The sequence below is a fragment of the Spinacia oleracea genome, chromosome 1, assembly GCF_020520425.1.
Source record: "Spinacia oleracea cultivar Varoflay chromosome 1, BTI_SOV_V1, whole genome shotgun sequence".
Classification (NCBI taxonomy): domain Eukaryota; kingdom Viridiplantae; phylum Streptophyta; class Magnoliopsida; order Caryophyllales; family Amaranthaceae; genus Spinacia; species Spinacia oleracea.
Window position 1 is genome coordinate 55,960,683 of NC_079487.1, and position 17,174 is coordinate 55,977,856.

General features: G+C 37.6%; 1 protein-coding gene across 1 annotated transcript; it reads right to left on the minus strand.

The window, feature by feature from the left end:
• Positions 1–3,697: 3,697 nt before the first annotated feature.
• On the minus strand, positions 3,698–4,248 carry LOC130465889 (S-protein homolog 1-like). Its single transcript, XM_056834700.1, has one exon. The coding sequence runs from the start codon at positions 4,222–4,224 to the stop codon at positions 3,724–3,726; it is 501 nt and encodes a 166-aa protein (XP_056690678.1). The 5' UTR covers positions 4,225–4,248; the 3' UTR covers positions 3,698–3,723.
• Between the last annotated feature and the right edge of the window lie 12,926 nt (positions 4,249–17,174).

The following is a 17,174-nucleotide window of genomic DNA, read 5'->3' on the forward strand; positions in this document are numbered from 1 at the left end:
ATTTAGTGGATGTCTTAGACATGAGTATGTCTTAATAACCATGAGACAATTAGTTTAACCTTGACGTTGTTAAACGCTGTGCCGTAAAAGGAGGTTATAAAGGCAGTGATCAGGTGGGCTCAGAATTGAGTGGGAGTTATGGTCATACAATGGTGTATGGATCACTTGATGAGCGAGAACTGAAAAATTGCATGGCCATGCGGAATGGGATTAAAATGTTAATCTTTATTTGAACAGTTCGAACTCAGCAATCAAGAAACAAGAATTTGAGAATAACATTGTGTTATCAAATTTTGGCATTAAGAGACTTAAGGAATTTAACATTGCGCTCTTGTCTTCGGACACGTGAGAGATTGAAGGTATTATATCCATAGACATTTCCGGCAATTACTAAATATAAATAGGAATTAATTATAAAGATAATAAGTTAATTATTTTAGTGATCATATTTTCTTGCTAGAGAATAAATGTGATTAGTATGACAATATTGATTGGGCCTAAAACTAAAATATATTAATCCTATAAGGTCACACATATAAACACTAATTGGAATGGGCCCAAAAGGCCCTATGGCAACCGGTCTATTAAGAGAAAGCAGGTTGGGCTTAGTTTTCCTGTTAACCTAAAACTCTCACATTATAAGAGTTATAATGTCAGGGATGTAGAATAGACGTCTATTCAATATCTGACACAAAAGGAAAAGACAAAAACCCTAACTCTTATCCTCTGAAACGCTATTCTTCCCAAACAAAGCAAGAGATTGATTGTGAGCATTCTCTTCCGTACTAGAATATGTGGGATTCAATTGGTGCTTGTGGAATAAGTAGAGGAGCAACGAGTGGGGCTCTCGGATCTTCAAAACTTGCATAAGAACTTGAGAACATGCTACAAAGGTGATTATTCTTTCTTCATAATCTGATTCATATTATTGTTAAGAATGTGATTCTGGATAGATGTTAGGAAATTGTTTCCTGAAATTCCGCTTTATGCATCTATATTATCCTACAGGACGATTGAGTGAGGGCACACGAATTGACCGTGAAAATCAAAGAATACTCATCAAACACTATGAGAAAATGGTGTGTCTCTTTTAGTATAGTCTTTGATGTATAAACCTTTGGGAAACACAAATTTCCTTATGTGTATAATATATTCTTATGAAAAGTTGGGTTGTAAGGTAAAATTCTCAGTTCCAAGTGAACCAGTTTCACTTGAAGTACTTTTAGAACTAGCGAAGTAGTTAGAACCTGGATAGTTAAGTAAAAAGAACACGACAATGCCATATAATACGAGGACTGATCTCGATTGGCAAATGACAATTTTCTACTTAGGGAAGCGGTTAAACTGATGTTTAGTGTGTACGTTGTATGTTTGAGATTTACGCTATTACATTGTCACGTATGACATTTGTATTATTTTAAAAAAATTATGAGCCTAGATATTCCTTCAATTCCCTTATATTCTCGAGTCGACCTTCACTAAGGGACCTTTTATATTATGGTTATGCATAGCTTATGGGATAATGATGAGGGAGTTAATGAAATGAATAAGAGATGGTTGAAAAGGCACAAAAGAATGTAAATTAATGGCATGTTGTAATTACAAAAAAGAACCATGACCTATTTTCTTCTTTTTAGAAAGATATATTTAATTTACTTAAGGCAACTGTAATCGACATTTTTGCTATATACTTTCATTCACTTTTACTAATCAAAATTTTCTATGTTTGGGGATATAACTGCGCGGTTTAACAATTTTATTATACATAAAGGTATTTAACAAAAATTTAAATACTCACATGGATAGCTAACAAAGATAAGTATAGAATAAAAAAATTATTGAATCAAACAATATGATGGATTATCGGATTATCAAGTACATGATTACACTCTAAAAGTTATTCATATAATTGAACCTAACGTTTTCTGTATGCGTGTTGTCAATTAACACTAGTATGGACAAAAATCTATTGCCTTCCAAAAGCAATGTCGCCCACCGCAACCCTAGTCAATAAACTTACTATCGTCCTTAAATTCATTAAATTTGATTTTCCCTCCTTCTAGCCAAGGTGTCGTACAATCATAGCTTTCTTTGTAGGAGAAAGCAGTGCGCAAACGCCATGTAAATTTGTAATTACTGCCAAATGTTGAAGATGCAAATCTTCATCATCTTCTTTACAAAGAACATCTAGACATACCATTTATAACGGGTACATGATATTTAACATATTTTGTACCTGCATATGCATCCACAAACCTTTTGGATTTATTTCTCCAATAATTTGGAAAAATTAGAGTAATTGTGAGAACTAGGATCACACAATGCACAAGAATATCATTTGAGTTCATCTTCTTGAGTTGTTTTGTGGTTGATTATATTTTTGAGGGCGTAGATTATTTTTGCAAATCCATGTATGTAGGGTGTTTATATATGTCGTGGATTTTCACTTGAATTGTAAGGAAACAAATACCTTATAGTAAAAGTTTATGGGGACATACACAAAAGGGAAGAAATCAACTTTTGAATTATTTTAACTAAATTGTTGTGGGTACGGTTACAAAATAATCTATCCGTATTTTTTATGAGTTAAATGTTGACCATCATAATTACTAAGGAATGTGAGTTGATTTTCTTAAAATAATGATATAAATGGTGGGTGAATTAATTATTTATTGATAGTGAGTTAATAATTTATTGTTAATTTTTGTGGGAATTATAGGAGAAAGATAAATAATAGCCAATTGGTGGAGTTAGAACCTTGGTTGTAATAGTTTAATTTAAATTTATTACAAACTACAAAATGTAACTCCTAAAAAACTAGTTCTAAAAATGGTATATGTAACTCCTAAAAAAGTACGAATATAGTATTATGTTTATAAATATATTATTTCCTATATTAGGAAAATTTGGTAATATTAATCCAACTTTTGGCCGATTTTCTTTTATTAATCTCATCTACGACATATTTTTAAATAATCCCATATTTACTACAAAATGACTTTTATTGGACTTAAATGACCTATAACCGATGGAAAAGTCAACGAGATGGTGAGGAATTTATGATGACTGAATATATTGAGGGAGGTGAGGAATTTATGATGACTGAATATATTGAGGGAGAAGAGAGAGAGAGAGAGAGAGAGAGAGAGAGAGAGAGAGAGAGAGAGAGAGAGAGAGAGAGAGAGAGAGAGAGAGAGAGATAAAGAGAGAGAGAGAGAGAGTATTGCCACATAGGGACGTATTACCGCCTACAACAGGTTTATGACCTGTTGGGCCCAATAAAAGTCGTTGGGTAGTAATGGTGGGATTATTAAAAATTGTGTCGTAGGTGGGCTTAATAAAATAAAAGTGGCCAAATGTTGGATTAACATTACCAAATTTTTCATATTATCATCATTACATGTTTGTGGGACCAAACATCGGGTTAATTATAAAAAATAAAAAAAAAATACAAATTCCTTCCAATTAGTGGCTTATGTTTTTATTTAGATGCAATAAAAAGGGAATTACTTCGTAATTTACTCCGCGTTAAATATTTTAGAATCATTAATGTTTCCATGAAATATAAATGAGTGGTTGCATTTATTTGCTAAAAGAGCATTAAATTAAAATATAAAAAAAACATACAAGATTTTGAAGAGTAAAAAATCTCACTTTAATATAATATATAGATAGAAATGGATTAAAAACCATTCATACCACAAGAATTTAATAATGCGAAAATTATACCATTACATATATGTTGTCAACCCTTAATATTTGTTTTCCTGGCCACCCATATTTGTAGACAAATGTTCGATTATGAATCTGCCACAAATATAGACCAAAATCTGTTGTCTTCCAAAAGCAATGTCTCCCACCGCAACCATAGTCAAGGAACTTACTATCGTCTATAAATGCGTTAAATTTGATTTCCCCTCCTTCCTCCCAATGTACGGTACAATCATAGCTTACTTTGTAGAAGAAAGCAGTGCGCAAACTCCATGTAAAATTTGTATTTACTGCCAAATGTTGAAGATGTAAATCTTCATCATCCCCTTTACAATGCACATCAAGAATATCATTAGACAAGCCATTTATAACGGCTACATGATATTTAACATATTTTGTACCAGCATATGCATCCACAAACAATTTGGATTTATTTTCCCCATAATTTGAAGAAATTGTAGTAATTGCGAGAACTACAATCACACATTGCACAAGAATATCATTTGAGTTCATGTTCTTGAGTTGTTTTGTGGTTGATTTTATTTTTGATGGTGTAGATTGTTTGTGCAAATCACATGTCTGTGGGTGATTATATATGTCATGGATCCTCACTTCAGCTATAAGGAAACAAATAACTTATAGAAAAGTTTATGGGGTCATACACAAAAGGAAAGAAATCGACTTTTGAATTATTTTAATTAAACTTTTGTGGCTACTGTTACAAAATACTTTATCCGTATGTTTTTAGGATCTATATGTTGACCATCATAATTACTAAGGAATCTGAGTTGATTTTCTTAAAGTAATTATATAAATGGTGGATGAATTAATTATTTATTGTAAATATTTGATAGTTAGTGAATACTTTATTGTGAGAAAAGTTCACGTGAGTATGTGTGTGGACTATAGAAGAAAGATAAATAATAACCAATGGGGGCAATGAGGACCTTCATTGTAATATTTTAATGTAAAGTTATTACAAAACAGAAATATAAATCCTAAAATAGTACATCCGGAAAAGGTATATGTGACTCCCAAAAAATTACAGATAGAGTATTATTTTTATTAATATAGTACTTCCTATATTATTTTTATTACATGTTCGTGGGATCAAGAATCGGGGTTTATTATAAAAATTTAATTCCAATTAGTGGCTTAAGTTTTAATTCCGATTAAGGTCTTATTTTATCTTAGTTGCTTAAGTTTTTTTATTTCACGTGAGACCTTTTTTTTCCTGACTGGGGGGCATACATTTTTTTACAATAAAAAAATTATACTTAATTTTTTTAAAAATTAAAATAATATAACGACCAACGTAAACCTAAGACATGGTAACTTTCTATAATATTTTATTATTTATCTCTCTGTCATTGATCCCACTCAAAATATTTTATTGTTTCTCTCTCTGTGATGGTCCCTACTTAAATAATAATAAAAACAACCATTTCTCAAATGATATCACTATTATAGTCCGCATTGTTTAACCATTCTGAGCACGGCCATGCATTTTACAGTATCTAACTCTCCGAGAGGCCTTGTTACACAACACACCATATCCTATCAAAGATAGTAGGACAATCTATTCTTGCCATCTATGAACACTCACTTTGATTCATAGTACGCCCAGTAACTTCTTTTATAGCCTCCTTTTACGGTGCGACGTTTAGCTAGCATCAAAGCGAACTAATTCTCAAACGAGCAGACATAATCGCTCATGTTCTGAGGAATGGTTCTAATCACCATTAATGAGAACTACTTATGACATGACTTTAATCTCTTAAAGTGTTCTCATGGTCAATCCGATACAAGATCCAATAAGTATCTATGCAAAAGATTCTGACATCCAGTCAAACTAGTTCAAGAAACAGAACCAAAATCTACTTGCAATCTAATCTTCATTAGTCATTGGTCGTCCACCTTTCAATGACCTGGATTAGGGATCCTTTGTGAATTCAATATTCAAGTTCACTTATGGGTGTTTCTTTGTCGAAGAATCCATCTTGACATCCCATTTGAATGTTTTGGATCACAAGGACTTATCATTTAATACTAAACCAAAATTAAATGAATATGAAATAATAAGTTTCATAAATATGAAATGGTTAAACCAATTATTTTAAACATAGATCTAACAAATGTTCTAAAACCAAACTTAGAAAATCAAAGCTAGTCTTCAACATGCTTGATTACCATGGTTGCTACATGTGCGTTGTGCTTCACTTGTGGCAACGGTTTAGTCAATGGATCCGCGACGTTGTCGTCAGTTCCAACCTTGCAAATCTCGATTTCTTTCTTTTCAACGATCTCTTGAAGTATATGAAATCGCCGCAGTACGTGCTTGGACTTCTGGTGGCTCCTAAGCTCCTTTTCCTGGGCAATGGCTCCGCTATTGTCACAATACAAAGCCATTGGTCCTTTAATGGAGGGGACAACCCCAAGTTCTTCGATGAACTTCCGAATCCAAACAGCTTCCTTTGCTGCTTCTGAGGCAGCAATGTACTCGGCTTCAGTTGTAGAATCCGCAATAGTGCTTTGCTTAGCACTTTTCCAGCTTACTGCTCCGCCGTTAAGGCAGAACACAAACCCAGACTGTGATCTGAAATCATCTCTATCGGGTTGAAAGCTTGCGTCCGTATAGCCCTTAACAATCAACTCATATGTACCACCATAAACCAGAAACTAATCCTTAGTCCTTTTCAGGTACTTTAGGATATTCTTGGCAGCAGTCCAATGTGCCTCACCTGGTTCTGACTGGTACCTGCTCGTTGCATTGAGTGCGAATGAAACATCCGGTCTTGTACAAATCATAGCTACCATGATGGATCCAATAGCCGAAGCGTATGGAATTCCACTCATCTTTCTACGCTCATCAGATGTTTTGGGACACTGACTCTTGCTTAGATATGTGCCATGTGACATGGGTAGATGGCCTCTCTTGGCTTCCATCATATTGAACCTAGCTAGCACTTTGTCAATGTAAGTGCTCTGGCTTAGTCCAATCATCCTTTTAGATCTATCCCTATAGATCTTGATGCCCAATATGTAATGTGCCTCTCCTAAGTCCTTCATTGAGAAACACTTTCCAAGCCAAGTCTTTACAGACTCCAACATAGGAATGTCGTTTCCAATCAGTAGGATGTCATCGACATACAAGACTAGGATTGAAATTTTACTCCCACTGACCTTCTTGTATACACAAGATTCGTCCTGATTCTTGATGAAGCCAAACTTAATGACCGCTTCATCAAATCACTTATTCCAACTCCTTGATGCCTGCTTTAGTCCGTAAATGGATTTCTTAAGCTTGCATACCTTTTCTTGGTTCTTTTGATCGACAAAACCCTCCGGCTGCGTCATAAACACAGTCTCTTCAAGAACACCATTCAAGAAGGCAGTTTTGACATCCATTTGCCATATTTCATAGTCATGAAAAGCGGCAATCGCAAGGATTATCCGAATAGACTTAAGCATCACGACTGGAGAAAAGGTTTCATCGTAGTCAACGTCGTGAACTTGCCTGTAACCTTTTGCTACCAATCTAGCTTTGTATATGTACACAATTCCATCTTTGTCTTTCTTCAATTTGAAGACCCATTTGCATCCGATAGGTGTAAACCCATCCGGCAAATCTACCAAATCCCAGACTTGATTTTCAAACATGGAGCCTATTTCAGATTTCATGGCCTCTAACCATTTAGTGGAGCTTGGGCTCGTCATATCTTGCTTGTAAGTCATAGGTTCGTCACTATCTAATATGAGAACGTCTAAGTTTTTAGTCAAGAGGACGCCTGTCCATCTGTCCGGCTGAACCTTAGTTCTATTTGACTTACGAGGGGCAACAACGTTTTGAGGAACTACTCCCACTGGCTCTTCTAAAGACCTTGGAGGTTCTTCGTCCTGAACTGCTTCTAAAGAGTTCGTTGTTCGTCTCGAATCTCTTCGAGGTTTATTATTCTCCCACTTGTCAATTTGGAAATATGATTTCTCTCCAAAAAGACACCGTCACGAGCAACGAATACCTTGTTGTCTGACTTGTTGTAGAAGTAATACCCCTTTGTTTCTTTTGGATACCCAACAAAGAAACATTTGTCAGATTTTGGTTCGAGCTTGTCCAAAATTAATCGCTTGACATATGCTTCGCAACCCCAAATCTTTACAAAAGACAACTTTGGAAGTTTCCCAGTCCATAATTCGTATGGAGTCTTTTCAACAGCTTTTGACGGAGCACGATTCAGTGTGAGTGCTGCACTTTGCAACGCATGTCCCCAAAATTGTAAAGGAAGTTCGGCTTGACTCATCATTGACCTGACCATACCGAGTAAGGTCCTTTTTCTCCGTTCCGACACTCCATTCCATTGAGGTGTCCCCGGAGCAGTCAATTCAGAAAGAATACCGCATTCTTTTAGATGGTCATCAAACTCGTGGCTAATATATTCACCTCCTCGATCCGATCTTAGAGCTTTGATTTTCTTGCCATGTTGATTCTCTACTTTATTTTGAAATTCTCGGAATTTCTCAAACGATTCAGACATGTGTTTCATTAACTAAATATAGCCATATCTACTGAAATCGTCCGTAAACGTTATGAAATAGCTGAACTCACCTCTAGCTTTCGTACTCATAGGCCCACATACGTCCGTATGTATTTTCCCTAGTAGTTCGCTTGCTCTTTCTCCCACCTTTGAGAAAGGTTGCTTTGTCATTTTGCCAAGTAAACAAGATTCGCATTGATCAATCTTCTCTAAGTCGAATGATTCTAGAATTCCCTTTCGTTGAAGTAATTCCATGCGCTTTGTGTTTATATGGCCTAATCGACAATGTCACTGAAATGTGAGATCTGGATCACCAGTTTTAGCCTTTTTAGTATTTATGTTATAAATGTGTTTGCTCGTATCTAGCACATATAGACCATTTTCTTGTTGTGTTGAACCATAAAACATTCCATTCAAAGCAAAAGAACAACTATTGTCTTTAAATTGAAAACTAAAACCTTTAGAATCCAAACTTGAAACGGAAATAATGTTTATGGTGATACTAGGAACATAGTAATAGTTTTCTAGTTCTAAAACAAAACCACTAGGCAAAGAAATAAAATAAGATCCTACGGCTAATGCAGAAATCCGTGCTCCATTTCCCACGTGTAGATCCATCTCACCTTTATCAAGCCTTCTACTTCTCCTTCGAATTGGAACATAAGTGTGAGCCACAACCAGTATCCAATACCCAAGAAGTAGAATTAGCAAGATTACAATGTATAACATACATACCTGAAGGAGAAGCAATATTTCCTTCCTTCTTCTCTTCCTTTAGTTTAGGGCAATCTCGCTTGTAATGACCATTTTTATTACAATTGAAGCCTTGCGATGTTGAAGGAGAAGCATTTTTCCTCATTTTGCTCTTGGAAGGCGCCATATTCCCTATGGGAGTGGATGAAGATCCAGCCTTGCTTATCTTCCCCTTGCACACTTTCTTGAATTTGGTGCACCTCACATTCAAAGGGTCTTGCTTGAATTTAAGGATTCTCTCGAATTTCTCGAGCAATTCCACAAGTTCACAAAATGTGCTCTCTTTTTTATTAAAGAGATAGTGCATCTTAAACCCCTCGTAATCCTTATGAAGAGAATTCAGCACTAGTGCAATATCTATCGACTCTTTGCCGGAACCACCAAGTCTCTCGATTGTGAAAATTAATTCAGACATCATATCCACATGAGACCGAGTTGGTGTGTTTTTGTCCATCTTGATTGAGTAAATGCGCTTTTGTGCCTCTAGAAGCTCGTTCTCTAGGCACGACTTGTGTGGAGTAATGAGTTTGAGATCGCTCATTGAATTAGCCAATTCATCAACCCTTTTGCCACCAGTTTGGCACTTGGGTTGAAATCCCGCACGACACCTATCCCCAAGACGACTTAGGAGAGCATGAGGCTCCAAAGTAATGAACCTCCCTCTCCGACTTTCGGGGATAGACATTAGGATAAACTCCGTGACAAGGTACTTGTGAAGTGCCCAACTTCTATACCTGCGCATCATAGCTAGGAAAAGGTTGTTCAATGACATAGTGCATGTCATTAACCTTTAAAACTTCGATAAGTTTCCTTTCCCATTCAAGAAAGTTAGTCAAGTATAACTCGACAACCAGAATTTCCGATGATTTGATTGTTGTTATGTATGCGGCCATTTGATTACTACATTTGAAAAGAATTCACAATAAATAACCATTCATAACTTAATAACTTTAAAATAAAAGCTAGCATGCAATCATTAAAGCTATTAAACATTTCATTCATGCAAAAGCAAAAACATGGTCCAAAATGAATGAAACGATTCCAAGACCCTAAAAGTCCTAAATCCTTAAGCATCTTTGGCTTGTCTTAAGTAGTTTAAGATTCTAGGTAAGCAAAACCTATTGCTAGTAATCTCCAAATTACTCTTGGTTAATAAATTAATACCATAATTTATCCCATTGCCACAACATAATGCCATTGTTGATTGAGTTGAAACCACAATCAACGTGCTCCTTTGGGACGCCTTACCATCTAAGTCAACTAATATAGCACCTCGCTTTGGCGTAAACCTACTACGTTAGAACCTTAGATTTTTGTAAGTGTGAGGAGGTCGAAAAAGCACGAGGCTAATGCGTGACCTCGTCCCTCGTGGGCGTGATGTTGTCAGATCAAGTGTAATTGGATTTCCTGTGAGTTTACACCCAATCGACTAGTAATATAGGAGTCGACATTCGGTTTTTAACGACAATGAGAAAAACTGACAAAACCCGGTTATCGTGACATAAAGGAAGTGCAATTATGTTTGACCACGACGGCCATAGGTTCCCTTGTGATCCCTGGTGTGGGGATCGCTCTACGTACATCCGCAGGCAAGAGATTGAGAGTTCGGGGGACTGTAACTACCGAGAGGAGTGCTCATCGATAACTCCAGAGGCAGGTTATCCTTACTAGCTCAGCATAAATAATTGAAGGGACATGCGTTTAAACTATTAAACTATTCTGAATTCATTTTAGCAATATGCAACACATAATACTAAATCGATCGTGATTATCTTATTTAGATTGATTTAAGGTACCTAGCATGATAATTCAATTGTCCAAGGTATTATCTTATTCGGCGTGATAGATCAATCAAATTAATAGTTTGACAATTTTATAAAAGGGTGATGAAAGCGATTAAATCATATGAGGGACATATTACAACGCACCCTTGAGAGATGCGTTGTGGTTCTCAGAAAACTAACCACTTGGCTTTGCTATTTCTCCTTTTATTTAACGAATCTCGGGTTTCTAAGCTATGTTCCAGTATTTAGGCTTAATTCATCAAGCTACAAGGGGCAGGACGCGTTCTGTTCGACTTTTGGGTCGATTGCGACATAACGCTTGATCAATTTCGCAGCGTGAGGCTTAGGCTTAAGGCTAGAGTCAATACTCAGGTTATGGAATTGTGTGTGTCCCTTTCACGTCGGTTTTGAGGCTGTATTTATAGGAAAAGGGTGTGTGGAAAGATAGATTTTAAGATACGAATCCAAAAAGAATCCGGAGATAAAACGGCCCCAGGCATTTTCAGCGCCCAGGGCTGGGCGCCAAAGATTTCGGCGCCCAGGGCTGGGCGTTGAAAATGTGATCTGGGCCGAGTTCTTGTCAGATTTGGACTCTTAGAACACGGAGCTTCTGGGGAGATTTATCCGAGTCTTTTAGTGCGTATTAACTTATGACGGAATGCGTCTGGGCCCGTTACGAACTCTAGGTTCGTTAGGAATTTAGTTCATACGTGACTCTTATTTTCGAATTATACCAGGAATGCAAATTCTATCTCCTTTAGGATTTATGTTGGAGTACAACACCTATTTCTGACAGGTTTCTATCTTTTATGACTTTGCCACTTTTAACAACTACCTTTTACGGCAGTTACTATTCTTAGCATGTTTCTATAAATAGTAGCTTTGGCTGAAATGAAAGGGTAATTGAGATTCGTTTATTTCATAGGAGATGCGTTGCAAAGTGGAGATTTATGTTCTCATCATCGAACCTTCCCTTTCGGAAATGGGGACAAAAGTAGGTGTCTACAGTTAGCCCCCACTTTGACTAAGTCTCGAGATGAGACGATGGTCAAAGTACTAGACGGAGTGCGTCATACAAGCCATGGTGTATGTGACCTGTTTTGCGAGGGTCTCGCGAGCCCCCGAATGATAACATTTGACTTAAGGGTCATCACTTGAAGTGTTAACACATTCCTCACGGGTCATTGGAATTTGTTAACTGATAGAAACTCCCTCACTTTGTCATTGGAAGTATCTAAGATGTTTTCGAAATCAAAGCTATAAAGTGCAACTAGGCCTGGCCAAACCCAATCACGAGGTAAAATGTTTTAAAGATTCTCATTTTCAAGGTTAGCTAAACGAGAAAACCCCCTTGTTTTTATAGGAAGTAAAACGAAGGAAAATCCAGCACATCGCTCTTTTTTGGGAAAACCGAAAACCACTCCTTTTGATTTTTAGAAAAGGGAAACTATCCTTTGATTTTCGGAAAAGGGAAACCATCCTTTGATTTTTGGAAAAGGGAAACCATCTTTTGATATTTGGAAAAAGATAAACCATCCTTTGATTTTTGGAAAAGGGAAACCATCCTTTGATTTTTGGAAAAGGGAAACCATCTTTTGATTTTTGGAAAAAGATAAACCATCTTTTGATTTTTGGAAAAAGATAAACCAGGAAAAGTTATCGCTGCAGCGACTAAGGACCTGCGCGGTTAGTGGCGCAGACCCCGCCCGCTGAAGGTGGGCGAGCCTGTCCGCTGAGGGTGGACGCCCCGTCCGATAGAAGTGGACGAATCTGTTTTGATGTTTTGAAAATAAGGACCTACGCGGTTTGTGACGTAGACCCCGCCGGCTGAAGATGGCGAGCCTGTTTTTGTTTTTGAAGAATTTATTTTCTTTTCATTTTCGAAAACTGAGGACCTGCGCTGTTAGTGACGCAGACCCCGCCGGATGAAGATGGCGAGCTTGTTTTTGTTTTTTTGAAAAAATTTATTTTCTTTAGAGGGATGCTCGGATTTAGTTGCAACCTGAATGTGGGTTGACAACGTGCTTAGACGGACCATTGTCTCGTGGTCATAATCTTTCATGGTTTTGAGCTAGTCTTTACGGCTCAATTTTGCCACTACTCGGGTCCTTGATTAGGGGACTATGTATAAGTAACAACGGCGACCTTTGTCTTGAGGTCGTAATCTGGTTTTATCTTTTGAGATTATCCAAACACGGGACTTCGTACAGCATAGTCTGGGAATATTGTTTTATCATTGCATACTCTCTTTTGAAATATATATTTACTTTCGAGCCCCCAAGCATTCGTACTTGACGGTCTTTTCTTGTCAAAGAGGTTCCTTGGGGATACACATTTGTAATGTCCTTGATCGTGTTTGGGATCGTGCTCGTAAGTGCGAGCGATCTTTGTAGTGGTGTGCTACTCTTAACAAAGCCGTGAGGTGCGACTTTCAGTAAAGAAATCGGCAATTTTCGAGTCGAATGGATACGGCAGGGCCCTATAGATGTCAGGGCCTCTTTTGGGCCTGGGCTCATTTTCGGCGCCCAGGCCTGGGCGTTGAAATAATTCACGCCCAAGTGGGGCGTTGAAAATATTGTTTGGGCTGGTCTTTTGATGACACAATTGGCCTCTTGTTCGTTTGTTTATTTCACTTGGAAATTCTACGTATTCTCTTCTCTTTTGTTTTTTTTTTATTTTTTTATCTTTGGAACGTAGAATTTTAGAGACCACAATGAGTTGAGTGATCGTGATGATTTCTCGAGAAGCCGTAGCCGATTGGTGGACTACGGTGTTTGTCGCTTTAGGGCGATTATTTAAAGGAACTGTCGCTCTTGAGTCGTACAGTTATTGCAATATTTGGGCGAGTCTATATGGCCCGAGGAACATACCTTGAGGCGTAAGACTTTAATCGCTCTTGTTGTTATTTTGAACATATATTTTTTCTTTTGAACGCGTTCGTGAATGTTCGATACTTAGGATGATGATACGCATGTGCGAACGAGCGTTCATAGAATGGCCGTTGCGTGCGGTCCATTAATCAGTTCGATTGAGTCATTTTTTTTTGAGCAATGACTGATGTTGAATAATTTGCTTAGAAGCTTGATAGGGTTCAGGCCCATTCATGAAGTGGGATCAAGCATCGTGCCCTTTTGATCGTTCAAACATTTGCTTTGAGACTTTTTTTATTATGGTCGTTTCATAGCTTGGAGCCCCCAAGCATGCATGTTGGGATGCTTCCTTTTGGCGTACGATTTTTGTAGGTTCTTTCGAGAAAGATGCCTTGGGGTTCCGCTCGTGTAGGTGCGAGCTATCCCTTCCGTGGTAGGTAATGTTTTGCTACCTTTAATCCTTAATGTAGAAGTCGTGTGGCTTGCATTTTGAATTTGGGCGATAAGTAGTCTTTGCCTCATACTCTTGGTCGTGCCCGCATTAGCGCAATATGCCTTACTCCTTTTTTTTAGACTTGTACCGTGGGATGGTTGAACTTATGGTGCGACGTAGGCTTGTGTGGCCTAACAGCGTGTCTTAGAACATTCCTCCAGGTGTTGGGATATCATTATTATTTTTTGCATTGGAGTACTTCATCACGCCTCGTTCTGGTGCTCGAACAAGTGTAGCACCTTCTGCGTGGGTGTGCATGGCTTATTACTTCGTTCGATGCGAGGATTCATAGATGTTTCTTTCTTTTTTTTATCCTTGATTTTTCTTTCGCTTTTGCTTTGGAACGATGTAGACTGTGTAACGGGCGCTTGTAGGGCGAGCGTTATGTGCAGTAGTTTGATCGAAGTTTTGGTGACTCGCGATTTTCAGTTACCCTTGTTAGTGGGCTGACTTTATATATTCTAAGTAGCGCTTAGAAATTGGGAGGGGTTGTAGCCATTCTAAGGTTCGTTTTACACGATCAAACCTTAGGATTGTGCCCCTATGACGTGTGTATAGCATTAGCGTCGAGAATTTGCGATAAAATCGTCATTTCGAGCATTTTTAGAGTGTTTTTCTCAAGCCCCCAATTGTAGCTACGGGATTGGCTTGGTGCTATAATGCTTGGCATACGTTTTTATGAATTCATGGTGACATGGATCATGAATAGTTTGAACCAGACTCGTTTAGTACGAGGTACGTTCGAGTAGTGATTTGCTACTTCTCTTGTAAATGTCGTATTGTGCGACATTGCCATGGTCAAGGTAGTCACATGTTGAAGTGTGCCTTGACCAAAAGCTAGGTGCCTTTCTTTACCCATAATCATATTTAGAAATCTTTATGACTCACTTGCAACATCGAGATAAACGCATACTTAGCTTAAACCAACGACACTTTATTATGTTCGAAGAAGTCTTTGAAAATTATTTGAAATCCGAGTCCTACTGTGTACAATCCGAGGTGTCCTAAGTAAGTTGACTTATAGAAGGGTTCGTACAGGAATACATGAGTGATACTGTTACGATTTTCGGAATGCTATCTAAGGATTTTTTGGAAACCAGGGTGCAGGCATCAATATATTACTTGTGCCCGTGTGGCACATGCTTTAGGCTTTTAGGGCCATCATTTCCAGAATTGTGGGAATATAAATTGCTTTCAAATTGACTTAGATTTACTTGGTGTATGTCTGCACAAAAGGTCAAGGTATACTTAGTTCTTTCCCTAGTTCTTGCATTTCAATTTTCAGCCCCCAGTTGCTATTATGTCTTCTCATTAATGATGCTTTCAGATTTCGATTTTAGATGCCCGTGTCATATGTCTGAGTAGGGTGAGCCTTGGTTAAGTGCCAAGTCCTATTGACAATGTCTGATTTTTTCAAAGGAGATTCGCAAGCATTTGAATTACCATGAACGGGTGCCCTGAGTTCGAAGGAACGATGGGGCGATGCCGTAGAACAATCCTCTTTATTGCAAGCTTATTGCCTTTACTACTTATTGGCGATTATGACTGTGTCTAGTGGTGAAAGAAGGTCTTTAAGTGAGTTACTTGCTTTAGGGAGGGTCAAGTCGAGTACTTTAGAGGTCATGGACGCTCGCGCTAGCCCCCATTCAATTGAGGCAAAGCGATCTTTTGAGTATTGGCTAAGTGCCTAGGAGTGTGAGTGCTCCTTCTGGCAAGGGTACGTGCCCTTATTATTTTTCGATGTGTGCTCATTTTGGCATCTTGATGACTTGGATTCTTCCTTTGACTTAAATTTTCTTTCGATTTGGATTGCAAGTAATTAAATTTCAATAAGGGACTCTATTTTTTATTCTTGTTATTCTATAGGCTTTAACATTTTTGCAAATTGGTTGGACCGGATCATGGATTGCCTACGTATCCGCCTTAAATAGATTTAATTTGGAATCAGGTCTTGCGTAGTTCTTAGCCAGAAAATGGTTTCTTAGAATGCCGATTTTAAACAAGTACGTTCGAGTGGAATTGTAATGTTTGAAATAGGGTGAAATAAGTGAAGTTTATTATTATTTTAATCTCCTGCTTTGCCGTAAGCCAAAAATTTGTTTTATTTTTTAAGTACATGTATTTGCACAAAAATCTTTTCATGTGTTTTTTGGTACGTATATCTGAATACGTGTTGTACCCCCCCAAGTGTTCGTTATTTTTCCGTGTATGTGCGGATAAAATGACGAGCACTTCTGGACAAAATTTGGCAAGCAGAGAGAATCAGCGCCCAGGCTGGGGCGTTAAAGATTCCAGCGCCCAGCTCTGGGCGTTGAAAGTGATTCATGGGGAGATTTCTTGGCGCGTTGCTTCTTTTCGTTTTGTACCAAATATTTGCGAATCTTTTTTGTGCGTTAAATGCTCTTTTTTTTTAGATGAACTTTAAAGGCGCTTTGCAAAGTTTCTTTTTTATTAATTTTTTTTTACGTTAAGCGTAGAATGTACTTTTCATTTGTCCTTTTTTTTTTATATATTCGTGACTCAAGACGGCTCGAAAGATGGGTTGAATGAAATAGGATAATTTGTATAGGTATTAGTCAAGCATGAGGATTGGAAAGGGTAGAAGATCGTAGAACTTTATGTAGTTTTTGTGGTATGATTTGGATTGGTTGACTCAATTCTTTTCTTTCGTTTACTTGGGTAAATTTCGCACTTTGGGAGGTGCGGGCTAAGTATTTCATGGCTCGCTCTTTTCGCTCTCCCTTTTCTCTTTCTCTTTTTCTTTCTTGCTTGGGATTTCTCCCCCTTTTTATTTGGGCTAAGAGGTAGATGGTTGTGGTCTTTGAGTCACGAGGCGAGACTGAGTGAGCCTCGTTTGGTAGGCCTATAGTGGACCTTAAATTTTAGTAGGCCTAGGGTGGACCTTTAAATTGTCTTACTTTGCAAGCGTATTTAGTCGTTTCTTAAAATGTGAAAATAGCGTAGATTCAAAATGTTGTTTTTACTTTATTGAAATTTAACGAAAGAATTACATCGAAAATAAATTTTTTTT

Coding starts and splice junctions, on each gene's coding strand:
- LOC130465889 (XM_056834700.1), bottom strand. CDS start 4,224: ATGAACTCAAATGATATTCTTGTGCAATGTGTGATTGTAGTTCTCGCA.